Source organism: Engystomops pustulosus, chromosome 3, assembly GCF_040894005.1.
Source record: "Engystomops pustulosus chromosome 3, aEngPut4.maternal, whole genome shotgun sequence".
Taxonomy (NCBI): domain Eukaryota; kingdom Metazoa; phylum Chordata; class Amphibia; order Anura; family Leptodactylidae; genus Engystomops; species Engystomops pustulosus.
The window spans coordinates 128,205,580-128,223,389 of NC_092413.1; the positions used below are offsets into that span (position 1 = coordinate 128,205,580).

General features: G+C 44.2%; 1 protein-coding gene across 1 annotated transcript; it reads right to left on the reverse strand.

The window, feature by feature from the left end:
- Positions 1 to 1,130: 1,130 nt before the first annotated feature.
- On the reverse strand, positions 1,131 to 12,291 carry IRAK1BP1 (interleukin 1 receptor associated kinase 1 binding protein 1). The gene is made up of 4 exons (XM_072142081.1): positions 11,937 to 12,291; positions 10,463 to 10,528; positions 1,599 to 1,729; positions 1,131 to 1,500 (listed from the first exon to the last, which is right to left on the reverse strand). The coding sequence occupies exons 1-4, from the start codon at positions 12,219 to 12,221 to the stop codon at positions 1,251 to 1,253; spliced, it is 732 nt and encodes a 243-aa protein (XP_071998182.1). The 5' UTR covers positions 12,222 to 12,291; the 3' UTR covers positions 1,131 to 1,250.
- Between the last annotated feature and the right edge of the window lie 5,519 nt (positions 12,292 to 17,810).

The following is a 17,810-nucleotide window of genomic DNA, read 5'->3' on the forward strand; positions in this document are numbered from 1 at the left end:
ACTTTCTATCGCTGCTGATATCTTGCTAGGTTTTGGTTGCCTCGGTCACCACTCATATATTCAAGCACTCATGGTCTATTGCCACTATCGCGCACACACACCCACACATTATTTCTGTCACTGAGCTGAGTCTCGCTATAACAATTGATTCTTAGTCCTGTGTCTGCTAAATAAAAACTAACTAAACACCAAAGCACCGCCGACATGTTTCGCCACGTCCGTGGCGTCCTCAGGGGTGCGGGAGCTAAGATTTTTTTAAAAATCGATTGCAACTTTTAAAGAATCCAAATAAAGATATTAGTTTTAATGGGGAACAAAAAAAAAATTCCTCTTAACCTTTTGACCAATGGGTCTTTGTGAGGCCATCTCCAGGCCTTTTTTGTGAAAAGTTTTTCACGCCTGTACACCATAAGTTTTTTTTCACATATACTGACAGTTTTCTAATCTATTTCGTGCCCTGCCCAGTTGGTTGTTTTTTCTCAGATGTTGCTAGGCAATCTGCATACATATGCCATGCATGTGCCATTCATTAGTTTTTTGCAGATCCATTGACTTTTATGGATGTATGTGCGAGTAAAAATAATGTATGCTGCATTTTTTTTTTCACTGTCTGCACATCCATGAAAAAACGGACATGTGACTTCGGAAACAATGGGTCCGTTTGCTATCCACAAATAAAGAATAGCGTGCAGACATCAGGCAGTCCCCTACTTAAGGACACCCGACTTACAGACAACCCCTAGTTACAGATTGACCTCCCTGCCAACTGTGGCCTCTGGTAAATGATCAGCTGTAAGGTGTCTGAAATTAAACTTTATTGATAATCCTTGGTCTCATTCCAGCAAAAAATGTTGAAAATCCAATTATCACTCAGACAATTTTTTTTAGTCTGGAGCTACAATTATAAAATATACAGTTCTGACTTATATACAAATTCAACTTAGGTTCCTTGGGTTTGTACTTACCTTGTAACCTGGGGACTACATTACACTCAAAGTACTAAAGCTCTCCTTGCAAATCACCGGTAAATTCCGGCATCGGTGCAACCCTACTCCAAAGTTAACTTTAGTTATTTCCACATAACGTAATACATGATATATTTGCAAATGGGATATATTTAAATGGCAAAATTTAGCTGTGTCTTTAAAATATTGAATATGGTTTATTATAAAAGAAATAAAAAAATAAACAGAGTAATGTATATAAAAATCAGAAAACTATTGTGTGCATTGTAAAATCTTAGAAAGTAGTCAGCAGCTCTTTTTATTTTGCTCTTTACCCTTAATTTCAAAAGTCGCCGATACTTTTGATGTTACATAAACTGTAGCACTTTTTATTTTAAGTTGAATGGTAGAAGATGCACAGTCCGCTGGATCCTCCCATTCTTTTGTTTCTTCTTCTTTGATTATTACTGCCTTTCCAAGTGACTGGCCAACAAGACGGCAAACATCCTGGGCTTTGCGCCGTGCATTACTTACTGCATTAAGACATACTTGCCGTCTGGAAGATATGCAATGTGCATTATAATTACAGCTGTGAAATAATGTCTTGTACGTGTAGCAATAGGTCACATCACAGAAGAGATTATAGAGGTTTACCTTAACTTTTCCATATTTGCAGGAGAGTGATAGAACTGAGGTGAGGAAATGTTCACTGAACTGTCTAGTTTTTCTACAAGTATGTTGCAAACATTCTGCATCTTCTCAAAATCATCAAAAACTACACAGACCTAAAACAAAACAAAAAAAAGTTTAATTTTATTTTAAAAAGTAAAAATCTAAGTACAGGCCTAATAACCTATATCGTGAAATACCATAGAAAAGGCCAAAGAATACACCATCCCAATCAAAAGAATGTATAAATAGGTGAGGGCATTTTAAAATATAACTTTTAATATTACGGTTAAAAGATACCAACGTGAACCATCACATATAACATAGAAAAAACAAGCTGACCAAAGTCGAATTATTGGTCAATCCAAGGGGTACAGTAACCATCCAAGTTTGATGCAAACACAAACAGCATTAGGTATATGCACTCAGATTTCCGAAAGGAAAGTATAACCAACCTGTAGAGGAAAAATATCCTAATGCAAACACATACAGCATCAAAACTATAGACTCTAGATGGGGAATTATAGTCATAAATAAGAATAGAAAAAATTGTTCAGATCTCACCCATCCTGAAGTAGGACAAGACGAGGGTAGTAGATGATGGGTCTCAGGTACATCAGGTCAGGAAAAGATGGATGCACTGCCCCTAGTTGGCCCTCTACTTCACTCGCCCTATTCACCCAAATGTTGCTCCTGTCCTAACAAGGACAGTCCCAGGTTCTCCCTGATCGTAGAGTTACCCTAGTAAGCCCTATGGGTGCTTGAATCCAACAGCGTTCCCGACGCGTTTCCAGTGCCACAAAAAGTGGAACCTTCCTCGGGAAAAAGTGTTAGTTTATAGTCCTGCTGCAAGGAAACCGACAGTGGTCAGCAAAATGGATTAGCAGTGGCCTAATCCAATCCTGTAGCAACCATTAGTCCAAAGTCAGAGTATTTATGGTTTTTAGTGGTTGGGTAAACACCCACCCGTTCCATAAGCCTCACTCTGATTGGTCCAAGTAGCCCTATACTATGTGAACCAATAGTGACCTGTCAGTGGTACAAGAGGTCACACCCTATTGGGTGTGATCGGATTACTGTGATGGTAAGGCTAGGCAGGGCGCAACTGTCATGGGGCAATTATTTACCTACCCACGTGCACTGCCACCATCTCCCTCTAGCGTCTCCTCGTGTTGGTCGGCGCGAACACTGCACTTCCGGTCCGGCCGTCAACGCGACACGTCACTTCCGGTTATCCGGAATGCGTCAAAGTGTGCCGTCGTCAAGGAGACGGGAGGGTAGGTTGGAGGTGTTGCGAGGCTGAGCCTATCGATACGGCGGCCCCGGTCCACAGCCTCCTAAAATAATTCAGATGGGACCTGGAGTTATTATTAGATCAAAGAGGTAACAACTCCTCTACTATTCAACAACAGGATCCCTGAGAAGTAATTTTACCATACTGGCCCCTCTAGTTAGGAATATTTAGCCGGAGAGTACCCGATAACAAAAATTGCCAGAACAGGCATATTTAAAAATTGCATTGGGGCTACCGTTTTCCATTCTCTACCAGAGGGAGGTACAACAATGGCCAGTGGGGTAACATAAAGTAATAGAGATGACACTCATAATAAAAGTGATTATTTTGATTGGTTTAGAAGCACTGCATGTACAGACAAAAACCACAGAAGCATAGTTAAATTAGTTGTACATTCCCCAGATAGACGAGGACAAACACATATCTTAGAAAATATCATGTATTAAGTAGAACAAATCAAATCAAATGAACGGTGCAAATGATACATTTTCATTCAGGCCTTTAGGGGATACTGTATCACACCAGAAAATCCACTTGGCCTCTCTCTGAAGAATGAGGCGATCCCAATCACCACCTCTTGGGTTTGGTCTCACCACATCAATGCCCATGAATCTAATCTTGTTAATGTCCCCCGCGTGATGTGAGTTCATATGGCGTGCCACTGGGGTGTCACGATTATGGGCGATATCCCCCAGATGTGCGCCAATGCGTCGTCTCAACTCCTGTCTAGTTTTCCCTATATATTCGAGACCGCAGTCACACACTGCCCTGTAGATGACACCACACGTGCGACAGTTTATAAATGAACGTATCCGGTAGATCTTCCCTGTCACGTTCGATGTAAAGTTCTTGCACTTTTGTATCACAGGGCATGCAACACAACCACTACATCTAAAGCTACCACTTACATTAGATGTTAGCCAAGTCTCTTGTTGTGGTGCTATGTAGTGGCTATTAACCAGGTGGTCTCTCAGTGATCGTCCCCTCCTATATGTCACTTGTGGGGTTGGGCCTATCACATCTTGCAGGTCCGGGTCCATACCCAAAATGGACCAATGTTGTTCTAGTATTTGCCTAATGAACCCAGCATCACCACTAAATGTGGTTATCATTCTGATGGGTTCACTAGTAGTAGGATCTTTGTCTGCTGAGTTGAGTAGGGAAGTACGGTCGCTCTGTAACTCCGTATTATAGGCAGCCCTAAGGATCCCATCTGGAAACCCTTTTGCTAAAAATCTCATTCTTAGGTCTTTTGCCTGTTTCTTGAATTCAGATTCAGAGGAGCAGTTGCGCCTCAGTCTCAAATATTGGCCCTTAGGGATGCCACGTCTCAGTGGGAGGGGATGGTTGCTCTCCCATCTAAGTAAGGCATTAGTGGCAGTAGGCTTCCTATAGACCGTTGTGTCAATTTTTCCGTTGATATCCTTACTAATCAGGACATCCAAAAATGGTAATCTATTTTCGTGTATCTCAAAAGTGAAATGTAACCCAATGATGTTTTTGTTGAGTGATGATACAAACTCCTCAAAGTCCTTTTTGGGTCTACTCCAGATAACCAGTATGTCATCTATATATCTTAGCCATAGTTCGATGCCTCTGGTGTTCTCCTCACTGTCCCCAAATACAATTGTCTCCTCCCACCAGCCCAGGAGCAAATTGGCATAGGTGGGGGCACATGCCCACCCCATTGCCGTGCCCCTGAGCTGGTGGTAGATCTTACAATCAAAGAGAAAAAAATTATGGGTCAGCGAGAAGTCCAAGAGGCAAAGAATCAAATCATTGTGTGGCTGATATTGGGTACCCCGTGTCCTAAGGAAATGGGAGGTGGCTAGAATACCAAAGTTGTGGGGAATCGAGGAATATAGGGCTTCAATGTCTATGCTTGCTAAAAAACAGTTTGTGCCAACATTGATATCCTCCAATCTCTTCAGCAGATCTAGGGTATCCCTTGTGTATGAGGGCAGAGACACGACAAATTCACGTAAAATACGGTCCAGATACACGCCTATGTTCTGTATAAGACTATCAACGCCAGAGACAATAGGTCTTCCTTTTAAAGGTTGTGTGCCCTTTCCCTGTCCAAGATCTTTTTAAGTTCCCCAGCATAGGTTGAGCGAGATAAACTGATAACAATTAAACCATCAGGCAATGTGGTGGTTATGGACACTACTGACTATAGACGAATGTGCCTAGAATTGTGAAAAACAGGGACTCATATGCTATATTATCTATGAATCCATCAACAACCTATGCTGGGGAACTTAAAAAGATCTTGGACAGGGCTAAGGATCAGGGCCTGATAAGTGAAGGTGAACATAGATTTCTATTGCCTAAACATCCTAGGACAGCTACGTTTTATACGTTGCCCAAGATACACAAGGGCACACAACCTTTAAAAGGAAGACCTATTGTCTCTGGCGTTGATAGTCTTATACAGAACATAGGCGTGTATCTGGACCGTATTTTACGTGAATTTGTCGTGTCTCTGCCCTCATACACAAGGGATACCCTAGATCTGCTGAAGAGATTGGAGGATATCAATGTTGGCACAAACTGTTTTTTAGCAAGCATAGACATTGAAGCCCTATATTCCTCGATTCCCCACAACTTTGGTATTCTAGCCACCTCCCATTTCCTTAGGACACGGGGTTTTCAATATCAGCCACACAATGATTTGATTCTTTGCCTCTTGGACTTCTCGCTGACCCATAATTTTTTTCTCTTTGATTGTAAGATCTACCACCAGCTCAGGGGCACGGCAATGGGGTGGGCATGTGCCCCCACCTATGCCAATTTGCTCCTGGGCTGGTGGGAGGAGACAATTGTATTTGGGGACAGTGAGGAGAACACCAGAGGCATCGAACTATGGCTAAGATATATAGATGACATACTGGTTATCTGGAGTAGACCCAAAAAGGACTTTGAGGAGTTTGTATCATCACTCAACAAAAACATCATTGGGTTACATTTCACTTTTGAGATACACGAAAATAGATTACCATTTTTGGATGTCCTGATTAGTAAGGATATCAACGGAAAAATTGACACAACGGTCTATAGGAAGCCTACTGCCACTAATGCCTTACTTAGATGGGAGAGCAACCATCCCCTCCCACTGAGACGTGGCATCCCTAAGGGCCAATATTTGAGACTGAGGCGCAACTGCTCCTCTGAATCTGAATTCAAGAAACAGGCAAAAGACCTAAGGATGAGATTTTTAGCAAAAGGGTTTCCAGATGGGATCCTTAGGGCTGCCTATAATACGGAGTTACAGAGCGACCGTACTTCCCTACTCAACTCAGCAGACAAAGATCCTACTACTAGTGAACCCATCAGAATGATAACCACATTTAGTGGTGATGCTGGGTTCATTAGGCAAATACTAGAACAACATTGGTCCATTTTGGGTATGGACCCGGACCTGCAAGATGTGATAGGCCCAACCCCACAAGTGACATATAGGAGGGGACGATCACTGGGAGATGGTGGCAGTGCACGTGGGTAGGTAAATAATTGCCCCATGACAGTTGCGCCCTGCCTAGCCTTACCATCACAGTAATCCGATCACACCCAATAGGGTGTGACCTCTTGTACCACTGACAGGTCACTATTGGTTCACATAGTATAGGGCTACTTGGACCAATCAGAGTGAGGCTTATGGAACAGGTGGGTGTTTACCCAACCACTAAAAACCATAAATACTCTGACTTTGGACTAATGGTTGCTACAGGATTGGATTAGGCCACTGCTAATCCATTTTGCTGACCACTGTCGGTTTCCTTGCAGCAGGACTATAAACTAACACTTTTTCCCGAGGAAGGTTCCACTTTTTGTGGCACTGGAAACGCGTCGGGAACGCTGTTGGATTCAAGCACCCATAGGGCTTACTAGGGTAACTCTACGATCAGGGAGAACCTGGGACTGTCCTTGTTAGGACAGGAGCAACATTTGGGTGAATAGGGCGAGTGAAGTAGAGGGCCAACTAGGGGCAGTGCATCCATCTTTTCCTGACCTGATGTACCTGAGACCCATCATCTACTACCCTCGTCTTGTCCTACTTCAGGATGGGTGAGATCTGAACAATTTTTTCTATTCTTATTTATGACTATAATTCCCCATCTAGAGTCTATAGTTTTGATGCTGTATGTGTTTGCATTAGGATATTTTTCCTCTACAGGTTGGTTATACTTTCCTTTCGGAAATCTGAGTGCATATACCTAATGCTGTTTGTGTTTGCATCAAACTTGGATGGTTACTGTACCCCTTGGATTGACCAATAATTCGACTTTGGTCAGCTTGTTTTTTCTATGTTATATGTGATGGTTCACGTTGGTATCTTTTAACCGTAATATTAAAAGTTATATTTTAAAATGCCCTCACCTATTTATACATTATTTTAAAAAGTAACCACTTAAAGACAACTTGGTAATGGTAATAATGGGAACATGATTATCACCTAATTTTATCCCCCTTAACCAGCAGCACTGTCAGGTAGGGTATGAAATATCCTTTCTAGAATTTATCTTTTATGTGAACTCATCTTTTGCTAGAGATCAGTCAGGCCAAGAGGCTGAAGAGGGAGCATCACTTTAGATGCCTATAGTATACACCAGTAGTTATGTGGCTCAGTGGTTAGCACTACAGCCTTGCAGCGCTGGGGACCTGGGTTAAAGTCCCATCAAGGGCAACATCTGCAAAGAGTTTGTATGTTCTCTCCGTGTTTGCATGGGTTTCCTCCCACACTCCAAAACATACTGGTTGATTAGATTGTGAGCCTCATGGGGACAGGGCCTGATTTGACAAGCTCTGTGTAGTGCTGTGTAATTTGTGTGTGCTACAGTATATAAACGGATTAATAATATTTATTACAGTAGTTTGAACCATTGTTCTTTTTCCAGATTAAAAAAGAAAATTCTGTCTTTGAAACCACATCAGGTCGGTGTTTCTGTGAGCTACAACAAGCTGCAGATCCAATTCCTGCCTTTTTCTTTAAAGGAAACCTACCACTTGAAGTGGCAGGTTTCAGAAGAAAACACCGAGCACCAGCTCAGGGTAAGCTGGTGCCGGTGCTTATTTTTGTTAGTGTTTTTTAAACTGTATAGCCGGCGCAGGGAGGTACGCGCTCGGCGCTTACCGTGCGCACGGCTACATAGGAAGTGAAGGAGAGCCGCGCGCACGGTAAGCGTCGAGCGCGTACCTCCCTGCGCCGGCTATACAGTTTAAAAAGTGTTTTAAACCGCGATAACACTAACACTAACCGCGATAACACTAACAAAAATAAGCACCGGCACCAGCTCAGCCTGAGCTGGTGCTCGGTGTTTTCTTCTGAAACCTGCCACTTCAAGTGGTAGGTTTCCTTTAAAGGGGTTATCCGGGTTTAAAAATTTAAACCCGGATAACCCCTTTAAAGAGGACATTTCACTTCCTCACTTACATGGAGATTATCATACCATTCTGTTGGGGCTGCTACACAGATTCACAGGTACTTTGAATTTTTCTAATAGCCTCCACACTTCCGGAGTTAGGCCGGCGGCACACATGGCATTTTGAACCCGTTTTTGGGCTGTTTTTAAGTAAATGCATTTTTTGAAAAGCATCCGTTTTTGCCCAGTTTTAATTAGAATTGGAAAAACCTGTCAAAAACGTATGCGTTTTTAACAGACTGCTTAAAAACGGCGCAAAAACGGGTTCAAAACGTTATTAGTCCCGAAATCTGACCATTATAATCGGTGTTTGGTCAGAGAGGAGGAGATGGGGGCGTGTGTTATGCTAATCTCTCATTCTGTCAGCAGTGAGCTGTGATTTTTAAAGGCTATGTTCACACACATTCTAATATTCTGTTGACATTGCATTTTTGGTAACACGGCGTAAACGCAATGTTAAACGCATTGTAAACATGCATGCAACGTAAACGGAAACCCAAACACTATGTAAGCATAAGTGCAAACAACATACACCGCAGAGGCGTAAATGCTATGCAAACAAAACATAAACGCAAAAGGGCATGTAAATTAAGTGTAAACGCAAACTTGATGGCACGGAAGTGTAAATGTGCCATAAACGCAAGTGCTGTTTGTGTAAGCATTAACACAAGATAAACTCGACAAACGCAAATGCTGTGCAACATAAACGTGACGCAAAGGCAATTACCATGTAAGCTTGAACACAGGAAAATTTGACATAAACGGAAAATCTGCATATGCATAAACACACCTCAAACACTGCATAAGTGTAAGCGCTATAAATGAAGCGTACGCATAAACGTAAATGTGAGACAAACGGCACAAACGGGGGGCAGGCTGTATACTACGGGGGGCAATCTGTATACTGCTGGGGGGCAAGCTGTACACTACTGGGGGGGCAAGCTGTATACTACTGGGGGGCAAGCTGTATACTACTGGGAGGCAGGCTGTATACTACTGGGGGGCAGGCTGTATACTACTGGGGGGCAGGCTGTATACTACTGGGGGGCAGGCTGTATACTACATGGGGACTGGTTGGCTGTATACTACATGGGGGCTGGCTGTATATTACACCCTCGGCTTATACTCGAGTGAATGGGTTTTCCCAGTTTTTGGTGGTAAAATTAGAGGTCTCGGCTTATACTCGGGTCGGCTTATACTCGATTATATACGGTAGTTGATATTATCCCTTCTCAAAATATAGTAACATATAAAGGGAATATTTCCATTATCTGTGAGGTGCAGCAGCTCCAGGGTACACTTCAGAGGTCTTTATCTTCTTTTTTTCCTATGAAAGAAGAGAGTCTCCTCTTTTATATGAATCTAAATGTGTATTTCTAAGTGTCAGGAAAACGGAGATATTAACTGTTAAACTGCTGTCGGGAGTGATTTTTATATATAAAAATGGCACCTGATATTCTCACTTTAAACCTGAATATCTTTGGATCCATGGCACCTAGAAACAAAATTCAAGATTCATTTGATCAATTGCCCACTTTTCCATAGCTCCGGCCCTGTGTGAACACAGCCTTCAGATGAACATAGAAAAAAATAACAGCTCAATATTCGTAATAGCTTCTTCGACATTGCCTGCCACTAATTGGATAGTATGAGAGAAGATTAACTTAACACATGTCTCCAGCGCCCAAAAGACACCTCGTGTGAAAGTACCCTGATTGTGCTTTAACTCTGTTTTGAAACAGAAAAAAAAAACTTATGGAGACGGCCCATGGACAATCACATACCTGTTCCTATGGGAATGTGTGTGATGAGTAACCAGCCCCTGGCATATGCGATCGGCCACGGCCCAGCCCTATGTGCTTTCATTCTGTTTAAAAACGTAGTCAAAGCGCAATCGTGTGACGGCACCCTCAGGAGCCAGCAATGGAATACAGCTGATGTGTTGTAATATTTTTAATACAACTCTGCATTTCAGCAGCACATGGACTACCTCTATAACAGCTAAATAATGAGCTGGTGTTTTATTCTTTGCAATTCAATAACCTCCTTTTAAAAAATAAAAGATTTGTCAGATAGCTGAGGCACAAATAATTACACCAAAGGAGGTGGGCGACCATGTTCAGCATTCATACCTCGGCAGCCATTTGATATGCGTTTGCTTTTCTTTCAATTTCCTTTGAAATAGTAATGTTCTCATCCTTGGGGATAAGAAAAGAAAAAGAATTCAGTTTTACAGAGACTCTATATCCTCGCAAAGTGAACTTTGATTATACAGGGAAGGCAGAGTTCTGTAATAATCAAATTTAGAATTTAAACCAAAACATTCTAATACAGTATATTCTTGCATTTATTCAGGGAACTTATTAGGAAAACATTGTGGTCATGAGACCAAATGTTGCCACTGAGGTCCACTGGAAGAGATTTCACCATTTCTATTTGGTCATCAGGGATAGATTTTTCTTATTTGCTATGTTGAAATCTCAAGTACGGTAAATTGGTTACAGATTTTCACTGCAGCAAAGTAAACAACAGTACAATTCATATGCTGCACATGTTAGAAACTATAGCAAGCAGTAAAAGTGAAAAACAAAAAAAATTACTATGAAAATATATAAAGAATGATACTATTACCTAATATTTTCCCTGCGTACATTGACTATACATGTTCACCAGCTAACACTAAGGGTAATGCCACACATGGCGTTTTGAACCCGTTTTTGGTCTGTTTTTAAGCAGTCCGTCCAAAAACGCACGTGTTAAAAAACGCATGTGTTTTTGACCAGTTTTAATTAAGATAATTGGTAAAACCTGTCAAAAACTGATGCATTTTTCAAAAACATGTGTTTTTAACAGATTGCTTAAAAACAGGTTCAAAACGCCATGTGTGGCATCACCCTAAGGGTGTGTTTTTTAAACGCATTTGTTTTTGCATGTTTACCATGTGTTTGGCTGGTTTGAATACATTTTTCTTCATTTGTGGAAGTTGAAGCAGCTCTGAAAATATTAATACAGCGGCTTACACTTCCAGAAATGAAGACAAACAGATTCAAACCAGCCGAACGCATGGTAACATGTTAAAACTTATGCATTTAAAAACGCACCAAGAACGCACTGTGTGACCGCAGCCCAAGGGCTTCTTCAAGTTAAAACATAAGCAAAAAAGATTTCCCCAACTGGATTCAGACAACCCATTCTCTTAAGCAATGGGTGCTCAGGTCCCCTGCACTAGTGACCACGGGAGTCCACTGGTGGCACCTGCAGCTCCTGTTACTGCTTATAACCATCTTGCATGTAGTCTTCTCATTCTGGAGTTCGTCTTTGGTCAGAGATCTCAGACCTTAATGTGCAAAGATCTCATAACTACTTTATTTCTCCAGTGATCTGCACATACACATTAGACTAACGGTAGTCTAACGGACAACAATGTGACACTAACTGGGTGTTTAGGGTATTTAAAGGATCCGTTAGTACAAGTTCACACTATGTGCACAGAACCTTATTCACATGATCTATGGTTGGGTTATGTCTAAGCAACATCTGAAAATATCAGCAGCTTCTGTGTACATGTGCCATGGTGCTGAGCATAACACCCGCTATGCCTCTCACCGTGACTCCTCTCTGGCGCAGGGCCTGCTCTATGTAGTCTAGCCGCCTCAGGACACTGCTCTTCGCCTCCGTAGCTGCGCCTTTGCTGCTCGACACCAGTATACAGAGCCGGGCCCGGTCCGGAGCAGCGCTTAGCTCCGCTGTGCCCGTCACTTGCACTTCCCGACCACCTCTGTGCCCGAGCACAATTCCCGGCTTATTTTCTAGTTCGTGCGCTTCCATCATCCTCGTATCTCCCGGCTGCAAGGACGCGAAAATCCGTGAAACAGGTAACGGGGCAGCCATAGCTTACGTATTGCTATGGCAACGTGAGCGCGGTACGCATGCTCGTAGCGACCCACGTAAACAAATGATACATACATTGGCTGCAAACTGCCGGGACGGTTGACGTCCCAGTCACGTGATAGTACTGAACGCTGAGGCGCTGACTGGATAGTTTAGTCTGTACTAATGCCGCTGTGTTTTTGTCATTACCTCAAAGTCCAGCATTAGTGTTACTCTACGGCTGGCGTTCTAGAACTAGTGCTGCAGATACATGAGCATTGAAAACTCCAAACTTCACACATGTAATCCATAAGGCACAACTTCCGGAGTGGTGAAAGAGAACAAACACACACACACACTATAGTTCCTCCACGGCCCCCTCACATATTCATAGTATCATCGTTTATACGGTTGTAAAAAGACACTTGTCCATCAGGTTCAACCATGGAAGGGAAGGGATTCGATGAGGAAGGGATTTAGGGGAAACAATTCAACATAACATAACCATCAGTGTTATTTAGGTGTAAAAAGGCATATAGACCCTTCTCTACTATAGAAGCTCTCTACTGTCACTGCTGAGAGCAGGCTATTCCACAGATTGACAGTTCTCAGAGTAAAAAAGCCCTGTCGCCTCTGGTGATTAAACCTTGATTTCTCCAGATGGAGACAGTGCCCCCTCGTCTTTTGATTTGATTTAATCTGAAACAATTTACCACCATATTTTTTGTATGGACCATTCATATATTTATATAAATTAATCATGTCCCCTCGTAGTCGTCTCTTTTCCAGACTAAATAAATCTAGTTGTTTTAATCTTTCCTCATAACTAAGACCCTGAAGTGCAATTGTCTTTGGCACATAAACAACCAGAACCTCCGGCTAAAAGAGCCAGGGCTTCTATTGTTGTTTCTGATGCAGAATATGAATCAGAGGATGATTCAGGACTGGCCCGGAAGCTCCCATCCGACACCTTCTCCCAGCGCTTACAATGCTGAGAGATGGACGGAGGACGGATGGGAGGAGCCGGCCACATCGCGGACCGGAAGCTCCCTGTGCGTGGCTTCTGTGCCCCTGTAAACAAACAGGGGCACAGATCGAAGGGACCGCGGCGTGGGACATCGGCGGCACCAGAGGAGGTAAGTACAGGTTTATTATGACCCTGGGCACTGGTCTGGACTACTTAACGCAAACTTTGGACGTTAGACCAGTGTCTGGGGGGAAGGGGAGGGTGCGGGCGAGGGATTTAGTTTAGTGTTGTGTGTATTTGTTATTATAAATTTAAAAAAAAAGAAAAATGGGTGTGGGATGTGATCTGTGTGGGGTGGTTTGTTATTAGAGGGTGTGGGGTGGGTTTATGTATATTTATAGTCATTTATGTCTTTTTGTGGGTGTGGCTTGTCTTATTGTTTATTGGTTTGGTTTAGGTTTTGATAATCGGTTGGGTGGGGGTTGTGGTATTTGGTGTTCATTCATTTCAGTGTATTTTAAGTTATTGTTTTTACTAGGTGTGAATGTGGCTGGACCAGCAGGTAAGATATTGTGTATATTGTATATTATGTTTTGTTTGTATTGTTATGTTTTTTACTTTTATATAAAATAAAAGATCTACAGGTTTATTATGTCCGCACACCGCATGGGCATCTTCCGGCTTACGCTACCCCGGTTCTGAAGGTGATTTGCCGGTGGGGTCTGGGAATGTGGGAGATCTGGACCATGTCGAGGAAAATCCTTGACAAGAGGGTTCTGTTGACCCATTTCCAGAAGCCTCTGGCCCCCAGGGATTGCCCAAGTCGGGATCTGGGGGTGGGTTTGAGTTTGTTGACTCCCATCAGGATCCCCTTGAAGTTTTGGGACGTGACTTGGCGCTGCTTCCATAGAAAGCTGTGTGTGAGGGACAATCTGAAGTGTAGAAGCTCTGAGGAAAGGGGTTATCCCCGGGAGGAGTGCGGTGGCCTGCTGGAGAGCATGGACCACTTCCTGCTTCAGTGCCCCTTTAACACAGAGGTGTACAACCGGGTGGGTGCTTCCATCCATTGGCCCGGGTTGGCTGGTCTCTCCTATGCGGAGTGGGCCTATGGAGCATTCAGAGGCCTGGGTGGCTGGGACCGCTGCACGTTATTTCTAGTCAGTCTAGTGGTCCTCCCGGTGGATGAGGTGGTTAGGAACATTCTGGGTGACCTGGTGAAGGTGCGCTCTCTGGAGTATGAGAGGCTGGGCATGGGAAGGGCCTCTCTCCTTTGGAGGGGGTTCTTCCTTAGTGTCCCTTAGTCTGTCATCTCCGCTCCTGGTGTTGGGCTGATGCTGCACTGTAGATTTTTGTTTTGTGTTCTGGGCATGTAGTGATGTATGGCTTGCAGGCGCCGAACCTGGGCTTTATGTGGTTTGATTGATGTTGTTCAGATTTTATTTGTATTCTGTTTTCTTTATGTTATGTTGTAAATACTGTATATAATTGGGTTTGGGACACAATGTTATGTTGGGAGGGGGGTGATGGTGGTGGGATTTCTGAACTGACCTTGGACACTATGACCCTGTGCACTGGTCTGGACTACTTAACGCAAACTTTGGACGTTAGACCAGTGTCTGGGGGGAAGGGGAGGGTGCGGGCGAGGGATTTAGTTTAGTGTAGTGTAATGTATATCATGTATTTGTTATTATATATTTAAAAAAAAAATGGGTGTGGGATGGTTTGTTATTAGAGCGTGTGGGGTGGGTTTATGTATATTTATAGTCATTTATGTTTATTTGTGGGTGTGGCTTGTCATTGTTTATTGGTTTGGTTTTGGTTGTGATAATCGGTTGGGTGGGGGTTGTGGTATTTGGTGTTTATTCATTTCGGTGTATTTTAAGTTATTGTTTTTGCTAGGTGTGAATGTGGCTGGACCAGCAGGTAAGATATTGTATATATTTTGTATATATTATGTTTGGTTTGTGTTATGTTTTTTTACTTTTATATAAAATAAAAGATCTACAGGTTTATTATGTTTAACTAGCCTCCCCAGCCCGGCCCTAAGTAATTTTTAACAGCCGGATAACCCCTTTAATTCTGGAATGAATGGAGGGAAATGGAAAAATATATTGGGGTCTTCCAAAGTAAACTAATCTTCGATGAAGAAGAAACATGTGGATGTGCAAGTAACAAAATTGCCAGTAAAACAGATCACCCATTCAAAGATGTGCTTCAGCTGAAAGATCCTCTAGACAGGAAATCAGACAGTGTCCTCAAGAAAACATGGGAGGAGGTGATGCTTAACTTAAAAGCCAATGTTGCAACCACTTCCATTGCTCGCACCCTCTAGTTCTGGCTTACAGAACTGGAAAACCATATTAAGACAGGAACACTGAGAGCACTTTTTCTGGAGATGTTCTCTATTCTCAAAGTGGGTAGCCCCGATCCCCTGATGACGCTGGTTTTCCGGCGAAACATGTCGGGGGGGAACTCGTGTGAGGGCAGGATCAATGCAGAGATCCGATATTTCATTCATTTATGAAGGAGTGTGTTATCTCCACATGAATATAGAGATATGACAGCAGCCCTTACATGCGACAGTCAAGACAGCAGATATCACTGGAGAGGGCTAGCATGTGACCCTGAAAGCAGAGCATGGGAAGCATGAAATAGACATTACTAAGGATAAGAGGGGTAGAGGAGATGTTGGCGGGAGAGGGATACAGTGGGTGCATGGTGGCATATAGATAAGGGCATACAGAAAGTGGTATAGGAGGATAAGTGGATGAAACTGGTTCCATGTGGCATGCAGATAGGCAGCCCCCTCCAAACATACTGCAAAGCTGCTGACCTGAAGTAGTGTTGTAGTTTCTTCTATCTGAGCAGGAAGCAGCATCACAGCGACATTTCCACCTGCTTTACACAATAGTTATCTCTCCTCCAGAATAGAGGGAAGATAATTATTGGAACTTTCAGACACTCGGCAGCATTTTCGCACAGAACACTAGGTCATGATGTTGTGTGTCAAACAGCGGGCCCCTCTCCTCCCACGGGCTCTGTAGCAGTGCTATGGCTACTACCAGGGCCAGATTATAGGCGGGGCTCCCGGGGCTCGAGCCCCGGGGCCCCCACCATTCTGCCCCCCCAGGGTGCCCCCACCAGATCGCGCCCCCCGGGCCATGAATCCTCAGCCGCCACCTCCCTGAGCCGTCCGCCTGACCCCGGCACAGGTGACCGCCTCCCCGCATATCGCCCTGCATGGCCGAGCCGTCCGCCCCCCGGCACAGGTTCCCGCCTCCCTGCCCGCCCATCCCGCTGCATTAGTAGGCCTCCTCGCCCGCTCGTAACCCCCCTCGCGCTACCTCCTCCCCCGTCCGAACAAGCGTCCGTCCTCCGCTCCTCCCCCTTGCCCGAGAAGCTGCTCTCCTCCGCCCCCCCCTTTCCCGAACAATCGGCTGTGTTACTGGGGGCGAGGCGGCTGTATGTAGCTGTGTTACTGGGGGCGAGGCGGCTGTATGTAGCTGTGTTACTGGGGGCGAGGCGGCTGTATGTAGCTGTGTTACTGGGGGCGAGGCGGCTGTATGTAGCTGTGTTACTGGGGGCGAGGCGGCTGTATGTAGCTGTGTTACTGGGGGCGAGGCGGCTGTATGTAGCTGTGTTACTGGGGGTGAGGCGGCTGTATGTAGCTGTGTTACTGGGGGCGAGGCGGCTGTATGTAGCTGTGTTACTGGGGGTGAGGCGGCTGTATGTAGCTGTGTTACTGGGGGCGAGGAGGCTGTATGTAGCTGTGTTACTGGGGGCGAGGAGGCTGTATGTAGCTGTGTTACTGGGGATGAGGCGGCTGTATGTAGCTGTGTTACTGGGGGCGAGGAGGCTGTATGTAGCTGTGTTACTGGGGATGAGGTGGCTGTATGTAGCTGTGTTACTGGGGGTGAGGCGGCTGTATGTAGCTGTGTTACTGAGGGTGAGGCGGCTGTATGTAGCTGTGTTACTGGGGGCGAGGAGGCTGTATGTAGCTGTGTTACTGGGGATGAGGCGGCTGTATGTAGCTGTGTTACTGGGGGCGAGGCGGCTGTATGTAGCTGTGTTACTGGGGGGTGAGGCGGCTGTATATAGCTGTGTTACTGGGGGCGAGGCGGCTGTAATGTAGCTGTGTTACTGGTGGTGAGGCGGCTGTATGTAGCTGTGTTACTTGGGGTGAGGCGGGTGTATGTAGCGGTGTTACTGTGTGGATAGTGAGCAGCAGGATGTGTATGCACGCTGCACTCAGTGGGGGCCTCCTCCAGATTTTGCACCCAGGGGCCCCCACCAACCTTAGTCCGGCCCTGGCTACTACAGTGGTAGTTACGCACCTGATTCCATGCAGTATGCTTTGTATCTAGAAACTACAAAAAAAACAACTTTACAAAAAAAAGCTTTTGCATCATTGTTTAGGAGCTCTGTTTTTACAGTTTCACTGGTCCAAATGATACCTCCTCTTTATTTTGGGGTTATAGTGATTGAGGACTAATGTCTCCTTTACTAGTGTAGGGGTTCACTCAAATGGTAGCCTTTAGAGAAGCGCCAGGCAGCAGTCTTTCAGGTGAACAAAAGAGGTGTCTTTATTTAGATATAAAAATAACAGGCAAAAGGGCTTGCTCCAGCCGGCAAACAAAATGCAT